This window comes from Wasmannia auropunctata, unplaced genomic scaffold (genome assembly GCF_000956235.1).
Source record: "Wasmannia auropunctata unplaced genomic scaffold, wasmannia.A_1.0 LD274219.1, whole genome shotgun sequence".
Lineage (NCBI taxonomy): Eukaryota > Metazoa > Arthropoda > Insecta > Hymenoptera > Formicidae > Wasmannia > Wasmannia auropunctata.
Window position 1 is genome coordinate 55098 of NW_012088671.1, and position 21149 is coordinate 76246.

Below are 21149 nucleotides of genomic sequence, written 5' to 3' on the forward strand. Positions count from 1 at the left end.
TGTCGTATTTTTCACTTATTACGTTTTTTTTATTCGCTATTTTTTCTCTGTTCGGTCCGGTTCGGTTTTTACAATGTGTCGTTTACAGTGCGCGAGGGGACTTTTCAGAACGAGGCCTCGACGAGGTAAGTGCCATCCATGGCGACCCCCGTCTGCCCACCCTGGGCCCCGGACACTTGAGCTCTTGTAGCCGGGATGTACTGACTGTACGCCTGCTGAAATCCACAACCACAAGCACACACTACATTGTTGCACGCTAGGTACGCCTACGCTAATGCTTTCTACGGACTCCCCCTAAACTTCCATCTACTCTCGCGATCGATGCATGTGTGTGTGTGTGGATGGATGTGGAAATGAAACTTTAATAGAGATCTACCGCGCGCCCATTGTTCTTTTCTATAACATTATCCCTTGATTGTTACTCGTACCGTGAGCCTTTCGTACGAATAACTTGCAGTATTTCGTAAAAAAAAGAAAAAAAACAGTTAGAGACTCTTTAGCATGTTGAGTTAATTCATGATACAGTTATCGGTATTACACATGATGCCTCCGAGCTGATTATTCTAATTGTTATTTCCTGGTAAAATGGCAGTTTCATTATAGATTTCCTAAGCAAATAATATATTGCAAGTATATCATTGAAAACTTATCTTTACTCGAGAGAGAACACACTCTTGCTCATAACGCATCTTTATATTTAAATAAGAATGGTGAATAATACAGTCGAACCTCGATAACTCGAACCTCTACAACTCAAAAACCTCTGTAAGACGAAAATTTTGTTCATTTCCTTAGGCTTCACTGCGGAGAAAACTTCTATAAATCGAAATAAAACCTACTTTAACTCAAATTATTTGTCAGACATTTAGATGTATTATTTTACCTCTGCAACTCGAATTTAAAGTAGTTAGACCTCTACAAGTCAAAGTTCACCTCTATAAGTCGAACTTTTATTGCGTTGTCTCTATAATTCAAAATTGTAGCTATGTGTAACCATAAGTAATAGCTGGTATTTTATTTTATGATTATATTTATTATATGTATGCAATAAATAATCACTGTCAAATATTGATTTTTTTTTCTTCAAAAGCCATTATAAAAGCCATTATAAGCCATTGGAAAATTATAAACTCTCGTACAAAACCTCCAAATTTTCATATTTTAACCCTCTTTCGCTCGAATTTCGATAAGTCGAAAAATCTCTAACTTGAAGGGTTTTTTTTCGTCTCTTGAGATTCGAGTTATCGAGATTCGACTATATCAGAAAATACATTTTATTCCCACATTTATCGCAATTTCCTAATTAATAATTCCATAATTAGCAATTTCCATTACTGATCCCTAAAAAGTATAAACTTCACTATATTAGCTTATATTATTTCAATAAATCACGATAAATGTATTATAAACTCATTTACATACGTAAGCAGTAATATTTTAATATTTCACGATTCTCTTGTTTTCCTTACTCAACCTTTCGACCCGCACAATGAAATCCGATTTAAACAATTTTCGAAGGAACATATACCGTACTGCCGATCGTAAAAAACCGATGGGCTTCATAGCGTTTCGACTGATCCAATAACCCCGGGAAAGCCTGGAAATTGACGAAGTGACGCGCATACCGCGCGCATCACCGGCAAAAACGAATTAACTCACAAACGTCGATGCGTCACATCCCCTCGCACGCGAGTCAAACAATTCGAATTCGGGCCCGGAATGTATGTGCAAAGATGCTCGACGATCTCGCATTCGGGCGAAACGCGCGCGTTTTCCGCACGGGATCGGCAAAGCGGAAAACTAATGAGCCCCTGCAGGCAATGTGATTTTCGACGCAATTATTTCCCCGTCAAATTGCTGCATCGCGATAACTGGGTGTTCCCAGCGCGAGAAAATACAAGAACGCGCGCATTTTCACATGCTCTCTCGATATTCGAGCGATTTTCGATTGCGAAATTCGAGATTATCTACGGAAAACAGTAAGAGAGATTACTTAATTAATTATTTATGCAAATATAAATCAATACATACATTAATACACAAAGTGCTTTGAAAATAAAAAAAATGTGCACGCATAATACAAGAGACACAAACAATCGTTAGATACATATAAACGTTTGGCTAGAGATGAATCGAGAATTGTACCTTCGACTTTTTACGAACGCGACGACTCTCTGACATCACGTTTTCAAGTCTTCCGTAATTCAAATCTCTCCGTATCTACAACATTCATCTTTCCAGTTGTTATTAATTATTACTTTTTATTGATGTAAGGGAAACCGGGGTTAAAAGTAACATTTTTTCGTTTTCATAAGATAAAAAAAGTCTAATCTATATTTGCTATAGATTTTAAATTCATATACACAAATAAGGAGGAGAGTCAAGAATAATTTCACAGCAATTAAATGTCGTTAATTCAATTTTTAAAAGTGTTATTATCATCATTTGAACCATAAACCGAGACGCGTTGTAACTTTTTATCCCAATGGGGTAAGAAGTAACAACACTTTTTATTTAAACAAAAAATATATAAAACAAAAAATTGTTACTTTCAATACCGACCTCTCCTGTTTGTTCATTATCTCCCATTGATCTCCCAAGTATGCAAGTAGAAATAATTGCCAATAAAGTTCAATATTTACAAATGAGACCCAAATAATACCATTGAGAAATATTTACTTATATGATGCGCAGACACTTTACACACAGCGTGCGCTATGCGAGCAGAGCGCGACACGATTATCATGGCGCTGACGCATCGGCATTAGGCCGACATTTATTTCGTTCAATATTATAGCGTTATCTCTTTTTTTGATAAAGAAGACATAAGTTCTGTTACAACTTATCTCTGTTACTTTTAACCTCAGCCTCCCCTACATATAATATCTTCCTAAACATTGAAAATTATTCCCAAAATAATGCATTTCGAAGATAATTGCTAATGTGCATCGTGACTGTTTTTTCCAAATGCGATTATCTCGCTGGAGCTGACTGAAATCGTGTTTGGAGCACAAACGTCAATTCACATGTATATTTTTCAATGTTTAGGAAGATATTATAACATTATATGTATATCAATAAAAAGTAACGATAACAACTGTGGAAAGATGAATGTTGTAGATACGGAGAGATACTTGAAAATGTGATGTCAGAGAGCCGTCGCGTAAAAAGTCGAAGATACAATTCCCGAGTCATTTTTAACCAAACGTCACCGGCATCAACCGTCAAGAAAAGAGAGATTTCGCGTTTTTTGTAAATCTCGACATTATGAGTTTCGCGTCGCGATAGTTGAGACCGTCGTCAATTTGTGTCATGCAACTTTTCCGTGACGATCGATCGAGACTGTAACGCGTAATGCTTACCGTAGTGCTTACTGACCGATTATCGTACCTGTTGGACGCCAATTAATCAATGCGAATTGACGGTGAAAATCGTAGCTTGGATAGACGGAGCGACGGAGAATCTTTGCAAGTTATTAACGAAGAGGGAAGCGCTCGATTTCCACATCGATTAATCATCCGGCTGGCTGGTAATCGACGCGGCTCGAATCGGGATAACGAATAATACGTAATTAATCTTGCTCACTGTGACGGGATAAGATTTCGGACCGGAAAGAAGCGGTTGATATAGAGTTATAGAGTATGTATGTACATATATACACAATAGTTATATACGCAAGACGATTATACAGAATGTCGCAAAATCCGTGTTAACTGAGCGAGAAAGCGGTGAATTTTGCACCTCCCCCCTCCCCCCCGAGGCTACATAGGAAGTTATCGTTTAAATAAACTGCAGAAAATACAGTGCATCGTGCGAAGAATTCTGAATTTCTAAAATTAATGCGCGTCAATAGTTAAATCCGAAATATTTCTGGCGCATAGAAAATAACGGTACAAGCGCAAAATTTAAACAATTATCATTGTTATAAAAGACAGGGGAAGTTTCTTAAAAATATTTGCAATTTTGCAACGCTTTGCGACGATCTGTATAACTGGCGTGTTATATCTGACATATCTAAAATATAGTTGTAACAAGAAATACTTGAGATAGAAATGGAGCGAAACGTAACGCGCACATAAATGTGACCTTTGACGTTTATGCGAAGTAGTAACAATTCCGCAATTGTGGACATGCAATTACACGGCCAGAGATATTTGATACGATGTATATGTACACGTTAGCGACTGCTCCGCACGACAACGTGAGTAAATTCAGGGCCGTAATCATACATTACGCGCTTACATGTGTTGCATATAAATTAAGTGACATGTAATTGGTACATTGGGGAAGAAATTCGGCACGCTCGGGCGAGTATTTTCAACCGAGTGGATTTAACAACCCGTCATCCCAACGATAATTTCGAGCGCAGCTCCAAATAATAGGATAGTACTTAAATTAATTAATCTCGTGACAGATGCCAATCAAGGCCAACTCATTTTTATTAGACTCAATATAGCTTATAAAATTAACTAATAGTACCAAAGTGATTTACAATAATAACCATTTTATACTTTCTATTTTATAAATATTCATACACTAGTGGAAAATTTGTTTTTTTTTACACATTTTACATGTCCCAAACAATCCATTTAAATTTTTGTGTTAATTTAACATAAAATGAATATGCTAAAAAATAACACAAATATTAAATTAAAAAATTAACACAGAAAATGTAACACAATTTGTAAACTGTGAAAGCATATTCTTTCGATAAAATTAATTAATATTTATAGTATGTTAAATTAACACGTATTTTATTCATTTATGTTAGAATTTACATTTTAAAATACATTAGTTTTATATTATTTGTTCACTTACTCATAATTTGTGTTATTTTGGCACTAAGAAACGTTGAATATTAATTCAACACAAAATATTTAAATAATTTAATCACATTATGTTAAATTAACACTTCATACGTTAAAAATGTTAATAACAAAATTTTAACAAATAATTAATTAAGTGGACCATTTTTAACATAAATGTAAAATGTTTTTTACTGTGTATAAAATTATTAATATATTTTCATTTATAAACATAAATTTTAATTTTTCAAACTTTCAACTTTCAAATTTTAATTGATTTATTTTAAAGCTTTCAATATTTCACAATTTAAATTTTTTATTCTTAAATTGAACAAATTGAAATTTAATTATACCTTTCTATCTATTTAATTAGTCCTTATTATTAATGTCATTCATTTATATCATTTTATTTGTTCTATTAATCTTCGTTATGCTGGTTATTTATTCTATTAATTCTCGTTATCGATATCTGTGTCAGTTTACTTAGCGTCCCTGGTGTTCAGTATACTTTTTCAATTTCGTGTCAGATTTAAACATACCTCAAATATCACATGTGTATCACTTTGCATACATTATTTAAAAAAAGGCAAAAACTTTATTTTTAAGTTAAAAGAAATCTATGCAATCTATCAGCTGGTAAATCAAAAGTTTTCGAGCGAAGCACGAATATTGGATTAAAAGTACTCGATCGAGCGTGCTGAGGCTCCTTCGTCACATGGTTAACAATTAATAGTAATAGAGTCTGCCGGGGATGAAGATAAAAAGGCAGTGCTCGTTACTGGGTCGACGACGAGTAGTGGATCGACGGAGCTTTTTAGAACGTACACTTAAGATTCAATTTTGTCTTGCCTGGCTGATCTGAAGTGGGTGCTCCACTACAGGCTCCCGCTGTTCCTTCGGCTATGCATTATTCATAAAAGCAACTCGTGTTACATTATAGCGTGCATAATGCGCCGGTTAATCCGACGCGACGTCATCGCCGACGTCCGGCGCGAGTCCTGATGACTTTTTGAGCGGAACGGAAGTGGAAAATTATAAATATTAATGCGCGAACCTCGTGATACGATCTATTAACTTCCGAATGTCTTCATGAAAAGGGATAGTCGCCCGCGGTGATATGATTAATTGGCGTGGATTAAGGAACCGAAAATCCGCGCGGTGATGACGATACTGTTATCGATATTACAACGTCACGATAAAACTGACGTTGAAGACCGGCAAATCTGCCATGTCAAACTTTTTGTCGACTTTTTTTTGAAGAAGTTCTTCACTTTTCGATCCGAAGAGATGGCGATGTATTTGTACGCGACGAACTTTCGCGAGGGAAGCTTAATTGAATTCCCATGTCCCTCAACACAAGAAATTCTCGTGAAGATTCGGATTCGCTTCGGCTAAAATCCCCCTTTCGAACTATATAAAAGTTTTGTATTCAAATCTTCAAAAAACTCGAACCTTTTCGTATATTATAAACGATCTTGTTTTCTGTAGGTTTTTTTTATTAATATTTTTCAATTTGATCCCTTAATGTTCTTTCATAGTTTAATGGATTGTACTTACAAGGGGAGGACCAAAAGCGGAAACAAGCTTCTGAAATGCAATTTATTGTAAAAGGTTCTTTGTGCCTATATTCAAAAATTAACAATAAATATACAAATTTTAAAGTTTTTTTGAACGTTTTTTGAACCACTTGGTAAGATAGATTTCAAGGAAAGAAGAAGAATGGTTACAATGCTTCAGAAATCAATCCACCAATTGGCTTTTTTTCCAACGCGTAAATGATATAAATGTATACAGTTCATACACAGATTAATACAGTTTTACCATCACTGACAATGCAGCAAACAGTAACATTGATTAGCACTCGGACGTGTTCGCATTAATCTTAATTTATACCACCTATTCATCGGAAAAAAATTGATTTCTCCTAGAACATTGTAATACTTAACGTTTTTTTCTTTCTTTTCCTGAGATCATTCATTCTGCCAAGTGATTAATTGACCCGACGACTTGAAAACTTTTGACAACTTGACGATTTTTATATTTATTATTAATTTTAAAAAATTATAAAACGTGTCTAAAGACAGGATTTGGGATTCTTAATATAAACACGAAGGATTACCTTTTGCAAACAAACAAACTGCATTTAAAAACACGTTTCTTGCTTCTGCTCTTATCCTTAAACGAATATGTAAAATTATATGAACAAGTATATTTCCACTTATTCATGCAATATTACATACTTTTTTTACAATATGATGAAATATCGAAAAAAAATAATATGTGAATGTTCTAATTAAAGAAGAATTAAAACAAAAAATTAATTGCGTAATTAATAAAAAATGATATTAAAAGCATTGTGATATGATCTTTATTTACGCCTTAGAGTACCACGAAATATCATAACTTTCACAAAAAAAGATTCTTTTTAATTTGTATAGTTTTAAATAATTTGAAATGTTTTGCATTCATTACACAAGCATCACATCACAAGTATCACATTAAAACAATTGTAAACTTATTGTATATATTTAAACGTAATATTCGTGGCACTTGAAAAATAAGAATTTCTAATAAGTTCTATTTTATTCTAACACAACATCACTATTACCTAAAGAGGAAGAATAATTAAAGCCCTCTACATTTTCAAATACTCTATACTAAAATTGCATATAAATATTTATATATATATATATATATATATATATACATAATTTCTAAGAGTAGACTAAAAATTATTAATTGCTCAACAATTTATCGACAAGATCTTTCTCAGATTAAGATCATAACAGCATATCGACATTTTACATGACTCAATGGTTTATGGACTCACACGCAACTTTCTGTACTTATGTATAGCGTTATACATATCTTATGTCGCACGTGTAACATCAATTTGCGTTGCAAATTACTCGTGTAAAGACACGAGGTCGCGTATTTCGAATCTCACACTCCTTCCTTTATGTATACCTACCTACTCATATGCTGAATGACGCCTACCAAGTTATTCGTCATAGCGCTTCCTGAGTTTTAAGCAGCAAACATTCGTAAAAAATTTAGGACATAACTAGAACTTTTTACGTCAAAAAACGTTTTTCTTAAGTACTAGCTAAATAATAAGACGGCTTTATTTAAAGCTAACATATACTGCATCTTTTGCGGATGACGTGTACTTAAATCTAGTGTATATGCTATGCAGCTCTTCCAACATTTATTATAACCATTGATAATTCAAATAAGCAGTTTTTAAAGAAAGATAATTAAGAAATTTTATAACAAAAAGGTTGGGATTTTAAAATATATTTTATTAAATTTTCAGGAAAAAACGACAAAATAATAAAAATTTACCTTAAAAAACCAAATTTTGTCACAGCAAATTGTCGAAGTCTAAAACAATTTCTTCATGTATCTTCATATGTGATAATATTTCTGATGTCTTAAAATTATCAGAATATTTTAGTAATAATTTTTTCTAACTTTTTAACACTAATTTTGACAATTAATCATTTTAATTAAATTTTAACTTAAAAGATACCATAAAAACAAATTATCGTTTACGCAATAACTAATTTTTAAACGGTAGTTCTAATTCTTAAAACTATTGTTTTAATGTTGAATTATGTATACTTGTGAAAATCAAAGCTGCGCTTCACGTAAATTGAAATAACATACAATACATAGAATACATTTCGTTGCTATTTGTTATTATCTGTAATCACGCGCAGTGTAAATGGCACAGGTTGGAATTGTAGAATCGATATTTTACGTCGCGCAACAGAGGACTGCTCATAACGGACAGCCAAGATATAACGGCTGCTTATTGTTACTGTTAATAGACTCGGATGCGGTTAATTATTCTGATTGCTGTCCGCCTTGATTAATCAATGGTCTCTAAATACGCAAGAATAGTAGAAGTTTATATTAACGCGCGCACAGAGAATACACAATATATCGTAAGGAAGTATTATTGACACAGACTGATATAAATTCTAATAAAGAATCGACATATTTGTGTAGAGAATGCATATATTAATTATTTAAATAAGATTTCTCTTCTTAAATTTTATAATTATAAATTTTATTGAATCTATTAACACGCGGGAATGTTGTTATATAGAAACTGAAATTTAGAATTTTAGTTCAGTAAATTAAAAATCAAGATATTTAATTAAGATCACTTTATACTGCATTTCTTTCATCATTGCATATTTTGCTTCAATTAATTAGAAAGAATGTTTTATATCTATAACGCTACCATCAAAAATATAATGTAACGTTGATATTTGAACAATTCAAAAAGATAAAAATATAAAAATATGTCAAGTGTCGATTATAATCGAATGATTTTGTATGCGATGTATTTCTTTGGAGGATCGACATTAATCAGCGAAAAAGCGTACTAGAGCGAAGATGGAGTGGTGGACATTAGAGAAAAGCTCAAGTAAAAACGGAGCTTAATGAGTTTGAGAGTTAGCAAGGCTGACTCTTTGTCGTTCACTTTGTGTATTCCTCACATTCCTGTCATTCCTTTTATCTCGTTCTTTTCACCCTCTACACAGAAGATCAACAAGAGTTTCCGTAACTATCGTTGGGTGATCGAGAAATGCTTCATCCTAATTGAAACCGCTACCGTTACTTACTAAACGGGCAGTCTGAACGAAAGAAAACGAGTATCATCCGGCCGGATTCTAACGAATGAATTATTCACGTGCCGCACTCGCATGACCGGAAACTGCTTCCAGAATCTTCTGGACTTTTCACGAGCGATTAAATTGACGGTGCTTGACAGAGCGGCAACATTCTGATATTTAATTGACATCAAACCACTTGAAGAAGCGAAGAAAACCTTTGGCCTGCAAATCACGGTCTGTAATTTCGATCTGTTCTTTCTTGCAGATTTAATGTGCTCTAGTTAGTCATTGATACAGTACCTGAATCTTTTAATATTAGGTACACAATGGTCCTTGAAAAGATTCAACACTGTAAATTAAATTGGTGAAATTAACTACTTATTTTGAGTATATTAAAAGCAATTTATTACTTACAATACTAAATTTCTCTAAGGGTTCTCAAAAGATTTTTTTATATTTTAAATTTTCTATCATAAAAATTGAACATCAAATGTATCGTTTGTATGCATTAAAGAAATGCATACAAAACTGTAGAGAAAATAAATCCCTAACATTTTTTTATACATTTACACAGACGAATCATGTATAAAATTACACAACATTTATATTAAATAATCGACAGGAAAGAAAAGAAATAAATAAGGATACTAATATCATTTGCATGGCCAAATTAGAACGCATTAATTAATTGGACCATTCCCTATCCGCCGACACTATCACTCGTAAAGCAATTTCCTCAACGCCGAAACTAGTCGCTACGATATTGAATTGTTATCGCGGGCATTGCTGCGATTAAAATTAATTTGTCGATCAGACTTGTGTACACGTGCGTTTCTAACACGACGTGCATTCGCGATGCATGTATCCCCGCTGTATAGGTGGTCACGTGCGGGGTTGTACCAACCGATCGATCATCGTTTTGCAACGTGGGTATGCCACTTGCCATTCAACGTGTACAAACTGCATGCCGCGTACAGATATGCAAGCCACACGCGACTTGTATGCAGGCCTGCGATTGCAGGACTGTATAAATAATCGCGATCGTATTAATCTCGCCGGGATATACGTATATATCGAGCGCGGATAAATCTGTTGAACGCTCGAAATGTGTTGCTCGCCAACGTTTGGTTTGAATTGCTCGGCTTTGTTCGGACCGTGTATTACCGTTGAAAGCCACTGAAAATTATGTGCAAGCGCGCGTAACGTAATATGATACTGAATGACAAGAAAAAATGAGAAAAAAAAGAAGAGAACAAGAAAATTATAACATTGTACGCCATCATGTAACGTACAATACTCCTATTGCCGATGAATTAAGACGAGTCATATTTCGGGGCTTCGCGTGCCCCTTTCGCTATGCATTCCTTATTACTTTTGCATATAAATTCAATCTCTAATTATATACGCCGCGCATCGCGTGACGCATTGGAGAGACTATAAATATACTTCTAATAAAGGCATGACCGCGGCAGGGAGAATAATATCTTTGTGCAAAATACACGCATTAGAGTGTATCTCATTTCCTAAGTCGATGCTAAATCATTCTGACTAATAATTGCTCCACTCACTCTTCACCTTGATAAGAAATTGTCTTTACAAAATACATTAATGAAATACATTAATGAAATAAATTAATACATAACGGAAGGAGTGTGAATTCTGAAATGCACGTAATTAAAGTCCAATTAATTACTCGTGTTAATTGCATGAAATTTCAAATTTAATGTACAATAAGTAATTTAACAACTGTTAATATACACATTCTTAATTTTAATGTATATTAATTTATTGCTTCCTCATAAATTAAAACAATGCAGATTTATTCGATCAAAAGATTGGCTTAGTAAAGGCACATCTATATATATATTTTATAACAAATTTTTTATTAACAAATTAATTTTTCCTATAGATTTCAATATCTCGATGATAGTTGCGATGTGAATGCCGCTTTATGAAAGGACGTAGAGAGAGAGACGGTCGAACCTACTTATCCTACATCACGTGGCATAACTCTAAGGTCAGGGCTGTTGTATCAACTTGAAGTCGATAATTGTGCAAGGATGACCACACGCGGTTATATACAGCGACTTGTAAAAACTCGCGCATACGGACACCGATTTTCTTGTCAAACGTTTATTTTTGGATCGCTGCCCGACTAGCATTTTCCAACATTTTTTCACACTGAAAATTGCCCCGCGTAATTAGCGCCATCGATTCCCATCCCCTTCCCAACTCAATAAATAACTTTCATATATTATCCCTCTCCCGCACTATACGACATGATATTAGTCATAATTATATTACATTATATAATCGTTTATTTAAAATATTTGTAAGAAATAAATAAAAATAATATCTGTTAATTATTAAACATTGGTCTCTTTCTTCACCTAAATATATACATATAATTAATAATATTGATCGTAATAATGTTATAAATTACGTGCGCACGCGAAAATATTTTTAAAATATATCATAACTTTTATATCTTCCATAAAAAAAGTTCATGCGAATATAAATATCACATCCGATATTTTATTTCGTGTATAATCTATATATATATATATATATAGTATATATACATATATATACATATAGTATATTACAAGCGTGCGTTGTATATTATCATAAAAATAAATAAAAAGAAATTCTCTTTTATTTTTATTCAAGAGAAACTTTTTAATAAAATATTTATCCGTATTTAAAATTAAATAAAATGCAATCAATACAATATTTTCACATTTGAACGAGTATCAAAATAATTCCATGCTCGTTCTAATCCTAATTACAGTCTTTGTACAAATTTAAATTTTTTTATAATTTATATTTATAAAGAATGCGATATTTATATTTGTCCTAAAAAAAAGAGTCGTGTGAGGAATGAAGGAATTTATTAAAAAATCTCAGTTTCTTTATTTCCTTGATTCTGTTAATTTGATTTCATCATGTCACGCTTAGGCCGCGATATACGTGGGAAAAAAATAATCACATTATCGAAAGTAACAGATCGTTTCTGGAATGTGGCAAGTATTTCGCAGCTAAAATGTATACAAGGGTCGATCGAAAGCCTCAACAGCGCATGAACATTATCAATAACAATTATTACAATACAATCAATACAACAACAATTAATTTTAATGTAATGTAAAATCTTGTACTGTAATTCTCAAAGTAGCAAAATATGAGATTTCGATGAAAGAAAATTTAGAAAATGAAAACATCAATTTAACGATAACTTATTTAAGTACGTAACAAAAAATTGACAGATTCTTTATAGGTAAAGAGAATATATCAATTTATTCTGCAGATTTATATATTCCTCACAAAATCATGATGCATCTCATTTTTATTTTTACCTGACAATCACACGCTGGTTCGCGATCAACCCTTAATCGCCACGTAGAATCGATTGCATGACGAATGAATGACGTCGACATGGATCTCCACGTAAAAAAATAAACAAATCAAGGACGCGCGACCGTATTTCCGTATTGTGAACCGATCACAATGGGAAAACTATATCAGACTGGCGTGCGTCACCCGAATCAGGAAAACGATCGGGAAATGAAATCTAGTCGAAATGAAAAGATACCTATGTGGTAGCCGATTAATCGATAACATCGCAATTTCTCACAACAAGACAATAACAACAATCCAATACAGTCAGCCCGAGGAAAGAATGAAATTGAAAACGCTTATAGAATTTTAATTAATTACAACAGCTTCCGTTTTAACAATCCATCAAACTTTTATATAACAAAATATCAAAACGATATTGTCGGCAAAGTTGACAAAAAAATTTTGAATTTATTCTGTGAACAATAATCGTATGACAACAAGATAAAAAAAGAAAGTTATTTCAATTAGATGATATTGCAATTTCAAACTTGCAGATTGTCATTTCTCTGCTGCAAAAGAAGATTACGAATTGTGAGAGAGATTAAAGTCGCACGAAAAGTGGAACATTGAAATCACAAAACTTTTTTGTTTAATCTTCAACGCAAGCCAGTCTTCGACGATTCTTCGTTATCGTCGAGCTTATATTGATAAGGGAAGAGTTCGTTCATCTTACAATAAAGTTTAGGGCAGAAAAATCTCACACCTATTGATCAATCTTTCGCCACTTTTGGAATAAGCTAATTATCTCAGTAATAATTACGTCGTTGCTGAGATATAGCTCATAATATATCGCCAATTTGCAATTTCCAGCTCTGATAGCGATTATTAGCGTCACGTAGATTCTAGATCGAAATGCGAAACTTCATAAAGTTCCTATTTTAGGATTTAAGTATAAATTGTCCACACCGAGGAAATTATTAAAATGTAATAATCTTAACATTAATTGTTGCCTGAAAGATCATAAGTTTATCGTTATATGATTCATCTCAATACAAATACATAATACATTTCTAATGTTAAAATCAATTTAGATGCAATTCTAATAAGTATGCAAATATTCTAGAAAGTTATTGAAATTTCCGTAAATTCTGATTTAAGTACAAAATTGAAGATCCTAAGATCGCTTTGCACATAATTCATAAATTATGCAGGAAGTAATGTTTTTATTTATATTTCTATTTAAGTTTTGATTAATAATATAATTAAATATAATCAATTTACAGCATAGAATGGATTTGCTTCGCGTTTCGATCAAGCTGAAAAACGTTACGCCAGCGTGTTCGCAAAAATAGCAATTATAATTTCTATGAATAATAAAATACGAGCTAGATTTGTCTCAGCGTATCGATTGGCTGCCCATTTGTGAATCGGCTACGCCGCGCCGGATCGGGTTTGCGGTTGAACCTTCGCTTCGGCGCGGCGTACTCGCGTTAGGCGAAGTTTCGGTTAAATTTTAATGGAACGGGGATTATATAGATCGAGTTACGGGTTATTAATACGAGCGATTATCAGACGAGAGCGGGGACGGGCGCGAGCTCGGGGCAGGGACTCGATGCGGCGATATATGTCAAGTTAATCTAAAAATGGAAGACATAGGACACGGGGCTGCGGAGAGACACGCTCCGCGCGAGAGATGGGGGTCGACAGTTTCTCTGGAAGACGGGTCGATTCTATCGGATCTATAGATCTAAGCATAACAACACGCAACCTTCGTAATTCTCGCTCCTCTTTCATTCATTTCATTTAATTTGCTTGCAATTTAATTACGTATATCTAATAATTATTAATTAATCATATTTTATTATAATTATGAATAATCATTAGTTAAAATAATCGAACATAAAATTAAACACAGCTTTAAAAAAAGACTTTAAATAAAAGTTTAATTTAATAAATCTGAGGTTTGCAACGTTAGTTCATTTTTAATAAAAGCGCAGATTAAATAGAGTATAAAGTTAATATAAAATAATAATAATTATTGTAATTAAATATAAATTTAATAAAATGTTAATTAAAATAAAAGTAATTGCAAAAGTTGAATCCTATTTTATTGAAATTAGATTATCTATATTAAGTAATTTGTATTTTAAAAAGGTTGCGCGTCGCTGATTTACGATCAAGAGCGAAAAAGAGCGATTTACTCTTAAGATCTACATCAATGGAAGGCAAAGGCATCCTATGAATCGAGATCCTTTATGGATCTACGATGTGAGAGAGAAAGAAGTATGCTTCATTAAACTTCCATGAAATTTAGACGATTGCAACGGAAGACAATATTTCAGATCAAGAATAACACTTTTTCGCCTATCTACTGATATGAAAAGAATAATAGAATTCAGAATTTAAGGAAGGAAAGAGAAGAAAGAGAAATTGCATAGTTCACGACAAAGGAAATTTGAAAAATAAAATATTATGTTGAAATATTAAAGAATCGTTTACATATCCTTCCATAAGCATATTTTAAGCAATATTACAAATCTTTAAATATAAAAATAACCATCTGTTTTAAAAGACGTAAATAAATCTTAAAAAATTTTTAATTGAATAGGTAAGTTAATCTCAATTAAGTAATGATACTACAATAGAAATTAGGTCAAATAATCCTTGAAATCAAATATTGAAGAATTATAATTAGTCCTATTGTCGAAATTGTTTACATTTACTGTCAGTATTTTATGACATTTTAATGAGAATTTAAAAGCTATTCGTAAATTATGGCGTGGATTATCCGATGATGAGGAAGAAAAGAATAAAACGGCATCGGGTAGAGAAAAATAAAAGTCAAGATAGCAGAGGCATTTGATAATGGGATTTCGACGATGTTTCGTCCTCGATCTGTCGGTCGATCAGGCCGTTCATCACATTTCATTTTCCCTCGTTAATACCGGCCTCGGCTATGTGAAGGTCGATTATACGTAGATTTATGTCGAACTGTCGACCATTACCGATATGTGTCGAACAATACGATTTCATTTTTGAAATTTGTCTCGGCTTTGATCTTCGACACGGGAAAAGCGAAAGTCTCCTCAATCAAATGCTTGGAAATTTAAAAATATGTTCAATCCTTCGTTATGTCCTTCGAAAATAACATTTATACATGCAAGAGATATTTCAATAGGAATTATATTGAATTGTTGCTAAACAATTCAATATAATTCCACGACTAAATGATATAGATATCAACCAATGACATGACATATGATTGGAAATATGAGAATTAATCATATTTCATTCATAAATAATATAAATATTATCAATATGTATTATTGTTATATGATTTTGCTACAGCTAATAAATGTAATGAAACTTTAAAATAGATATATGTTATAGCTTTCCGCAATTCTCGAAAAAAATACTACAGAGAAACACATGCGACTCTGAGATTTTTGTTTAAAGTAAAAATGTTTTAGCAAAACATTTTCATTTTCTTTACGCGGCACTCGTAACTGTCACTCAGAGTGATGAAACGAAAACAGATGATGTCGGAAAAAGTCGAGGATATAACGAAGGAAAACAGACACGCGAACGTTTTATTCATCTCATCAGCTACTCGAAACGACCGAGCCTTAAGTATCGCAGAGCTCGCCGAGAATGAAAACAAAAATATACCCGAGAAAATTAAGTATTGCATAGGCGAAAAAAGTAATTGAATTTTCAATGTGACGGATACAATTGTGGTAATTTTCTTGGAGGTGAATTTCAATATAAATTACATTCGACATGATAAATAAAAAAAGAACTATGCGGGAAATAAATATTTTCTGATATAAATAATGTAAATTAAATCCAAATTATATTCCCAAATTATGAATATAAAGAGAAAGACATTGAAACAATCATGACAAAAAATATAATAAAATCAAAATATTATCACAAAAATATCGATGTATAATATTACTGTGATTCAATTTAGTCTATTTCTCTTTTCCATTCCATATAATATTATTTGGAATGCTCGATTAATATAAATAATATCAAGAAATAGCAAAATCACGAGGAGAGCAAAATGTTCAGTGCATTTGCCATTACTCTATCTTTATAACTATAATATCGATTTAGAATTTGGGGAGAGTAATTACTATGAGAAAATGTCTTTTTAGATTTTTGGCGGGATGCCTAGTTACCTATGACAAAATATTAAATTTGTCACGATTACTGTGCGCGATAAGATTCTTCGGTCAACGAGTACCTGAGCAATCCTAGAGATTAATCAATAGCGTAACGTAGCGGAACGGAACGTTCGCATGTTGGACACGTCATTGGTCTGCCAGTCTGGACATTTTCAGCGATAAATCTCTGGAAACCAAGCGAGCGAAACAAGCGATGATCCTATTAATTGTCGCGCCCTCATGGCCCTTAGAATCGAGATTATCGCCTAATTCCTAAAAGTACCAAAATTCGTACCTTCGGCGGCAGTGTTGAAGAGAAATAGATAACACAGATCGAACCTTCTATTAGATAAATCTTCTTTGACACTCAAAGTTTATCTAGAATTAACTTTCTCGACTTTAATTTGTGATGGATCTAGATTAAGAGCAAATAAGGTGGATTAAATTTCTCAATTATTTCCAATCTAGTTTTCAACTTCCTTTATATTATGCCATTATTACATCCTTCGAATTTAAACTATTTTTCTTTTTTCAAGAGGAAAGAAAAAAAATTTCTTTTTCTTCTTTCTTTATTTCATTTATTATCATATCGTAATATACATTAGAAAAGTAATCTACGATTTAATCTTCGGGAAAGTTAACCGCGTTGAAGAACAAATGTTACAGAAAGAACAATTAAAATTCTCGCCAGAAGAGAAACTGCACGTTGTACCAATGACAACAGAAACGAAGATAGAGTAGCTACGGTGCCCTGCGAAGTAAAGACAGAGTATATGCAGCGCTCCGTCTTGTTTTCCGTTCGCGATACGCATTGCAGTTAGTCTTTGTCGCCAGAGGCCCTGGTTAATCGTAAATTTTGACTGAGAACGACTAGCGCGACCCTGAGGGATCAAGAATTAGGAGAAGCGACTGGCTGCGACCAGTTAAGCTGTTCATTCAGCTGGAAACAGCTGATTTCCATTAGTAGCGACGATTAAAAGCGTCGTATCCGAGTTAAGCGCTTCTCGAGAAGACGTTCATTTAATTAAGATTCCTTACTCGCAATGTGACTGCAATCATAGCCTCGTGCGGGTTGCGTTCTCGTACCAATTTAATTCTCTCTCGCGCGAGAAGATCGATTCGTCTTGTCGAGTCGAAGAGCTTAAGAATAATACTTTCGTCGCGCTTGAAGCGATTAATTTCAACGAGACTGAAGTAAGCATGAATACCCTCGCGACATCATTTGTTGTTTTCACCGAGAAATTCGCCAGATTATTATCGACATCTGAGAACTCGACAGAGATAGCCAGCATCGTCGAAGAACAAGAATCCCAATCAATAGTCCAGAATTCGGTGAGGGCGACCAGATCGCACTGCGATGCGTTTTGTGCCCGGCAATCGATTCTAACGATCGATTCAGTCGCCGGATGTTTAAGATCGCGTCGACAGTCCTTACCCCGGCTCACACTCTCGTCTCGTTGTACGGGCTGGACGAGCTCGCGGCCTGGCGACGCTGCCGATCGGCGTCGCCCGGCACATTGAACACAACGTTCGGCACGGTCGTCGGGTCGACCGGGGCTGGCTGATAGTGCGACCGGCCGGGTTGCGATTCGTGAGAATGGGAGGAGGACGAGGGCGCGGTCTCGTTTATGGAGGTAATCGAAGCGAGTATACGTCGACCGCGTACCTGATAACGTTGGGGGTAGCAGCGCCCGCAGCAGGACTGCAGCAGGCCGCCCCTGGAGGCAGTGCTGTGCGCGGGGGAGGTCAGGGGCGATGGCGAGCCCGGCCTCTTCGGGGCGCCGTTGTACGGCACCTCCATCTCCACGAATTCGCGGTCCTGGAAAAACAATAACAGACGGGGCTTTTAGGCGAGAAAGTTTCCTCGACTTAAGGGAGTTTGAGCTGTGAAACACTGAAGGGAGAAGAGCCATGCTGCAGGATCATTCATGCGCAATATCGTTAATGAAGATATTCGTTGAACTGTGAAAAGATAACGTATAAAAGCAATAAACTAGTTGGTATAATAAAAAGACTGCGCTAAAGTTAAAGGACAAAATAGACATTCGATGAACTGAGAAAGATTTGGACAAGAAAAAGAAAAAAGAGAAGACAAAGAAAAAGTAAATGAAATATATGTTTGTGTGTGTATATGTGTTTGCGCGCGCGCGCGCGCGCGTGTGTACGTATGTGTGTAAGTTTATTGATATAGATGCTAAAAAGATCCATGTGAAACTGACAATGAGTAGAGCAACGCTGAAGAACGGAAAGATTAATTGGATTGGGTAGGAAAATGTAATAAGAAAAACTACGACGTGCAGGATCCTTCTGGTTTCATTCATCTTACGAAAAAGGGCAAGAAGCTGCGAAGCTGAAGATACCACCAATTCTCAGATGGACCTATTAATTAGGACATGTCGTATTACTGGAAAACTTGATTTGAATCATGCAAGATGAGATGAAAGGCTTTTGTTATAAGAATACTTAACATGCCGAAATGATTAAAAAGCTTTATCAACGTCATATTTATCTACAGCGGGAGCACATTAGTTACAACGGAAACATATAATCTATAAGTTCATCATCACACGATTTTAATCATGTAATAATTATAATAGATATAATAAAATTATTGTTACCGTCAAAATCCATAATCCGTTTAATAGTTAAAACTAAAATAGTTGATTAGACGTAAAATCGAAAACTTGTACAATTACAACTAGACAGTACAATTATAGACCTCATTTCGTTCCAGAGGGGGAACCTTAAACAGAGGGGGTGGGGGAGTTGGACCTCGCTATGAAAAATTGAAAACCCATGTGAAACATAATTATAGACCTTGTTTCAATTAAATTTAAAACTAGTTTTAACTAGTGAAATCAGGTTTTAACAATTATGGATTTTGACGGTAACGTACATTACATTATATACATTTGGTTATAATAATTATCAAAAAGTCTTTTCGTATTTCGAGTCAGTTCTAGTTAGCAAAAATACAAAAATACTTTCTGACCAATCTAATAATTATTTTTTCTTTTCGAATATATTATTACTTATATTCTAAAAGCAAAATGATTAATTGCCCAATTGCATGTAAATTACGTTGCGTCAGAAAACAAGCATATTAGCAGGCTTTCAGCATAATCACATCCTCGCACTTTCTTGACGACGCAATATATAAATTCCCTCTAATATAAAACTTTTCTGACGTATTTTTCATTAGATTTTAATTTCTGACGGATAATAATTTCTCACTACAGCTAGCTAATTAATTAATCCACTTTACATATAATGCCGCTTTTCGCGCTGAGAGACAGAACGCAGCGAGGCTGCATTACTCAACGTGCTACCGTCGCTGACCAAGTTTGGTCTAGCATGTATTGCTTAATCTATGTACGAAGTTGTTGGTTAACCCGAATTAAGCCGAGACGAGAAAGCAAGCAGCGCGCCCTTCCCGTTTTGTTTCTCGCTGTGTTGTGCTGTTTCATACTTGTATTTCATCCGCGGTTCTACGAACTTCCGCTTGAATTGCGTCGCATATATTTCGCATTAATTTGAAATGGTATTAATTACGGTGTAAGTAATATTCTAATTACATCTGTTCATATACACTGCTCAAAAAAATTATGGCATAGAAAAATTTTGAGCAAAAATTGGTCAACTTTGGTTAACAGTAACTCCGCAAAAAATCATTGTAAAATGATGAACTTTTTTTCAAATGAAAGCTTGAAATCTCTACTTTAAAATACTGTGAGCCGATTTTAAATTTAATGCATCCGTGTGGCTGTAAACTCTTAAATCTGAGAGCATGTTTGCCACACTGAAAATTGCAAAGTTTAAACGAGTGCACGGACTTGCTAAAATTTTTCCTGGGAATGCGGTTTCCAGCGTCATAAAGTTGGAATCTTTCTCTTTAATTTGAAAAAAAAACAAGTCGCTACGATTTTTTTCACAAAGTTACAGCATTTTGAAGTAACCCTTGTATTTTTCTCATGTATGTTCGGTATTATCCGATGTGCACTATAGGGAGGTTGGCAAACGGATTTTACACATTGTGTGAGTGCGAGCGTGTGTAAAACATACACACATACATACACGATGTGCAAAACCCGATCGCCAACCTACCTACAGTGCACACTGGATAATGCCAATCATACATGAAAAATTGCAAAGTTTGACAGAATGCACGGACTTGCTAAAAACTGAGTCGACAAGGCACACAGGGGATA

The 21149-nt window shown here is 34.2% G+C and overlaps 1 protein-coding gene across 1 annotated transcript; it reads right to left on the minus strand.

The window, feature by feature from the left end:
• Nucleotides 1-32: 32 nt before the first annotated feature.
• On the minus strand, nucleotides 33-18755 carry LOC105461952 (potassium voltage-gated channel protein Shal-like). The gene is made up of 2 exons (XM_011708475.1): nucleotides 18608-18755; nucleotides 33-215 (listed from the first exon to the last, which is right to left on the minus strand). Exons 1-2 carry the CDS (start codon nucleotides 18740-18742, stop codon nucleotides 105-107), a joined length of 246 nt encoding a protein of 81 aa, XP_011706777.1. The 5' UTR covers nucleotides 18743-18755; the 3' UTR covers nucleotides 33-104.
• Between the last annotated feature and the right edge of the window lie 2394 nt (nucleotides 18756-21149).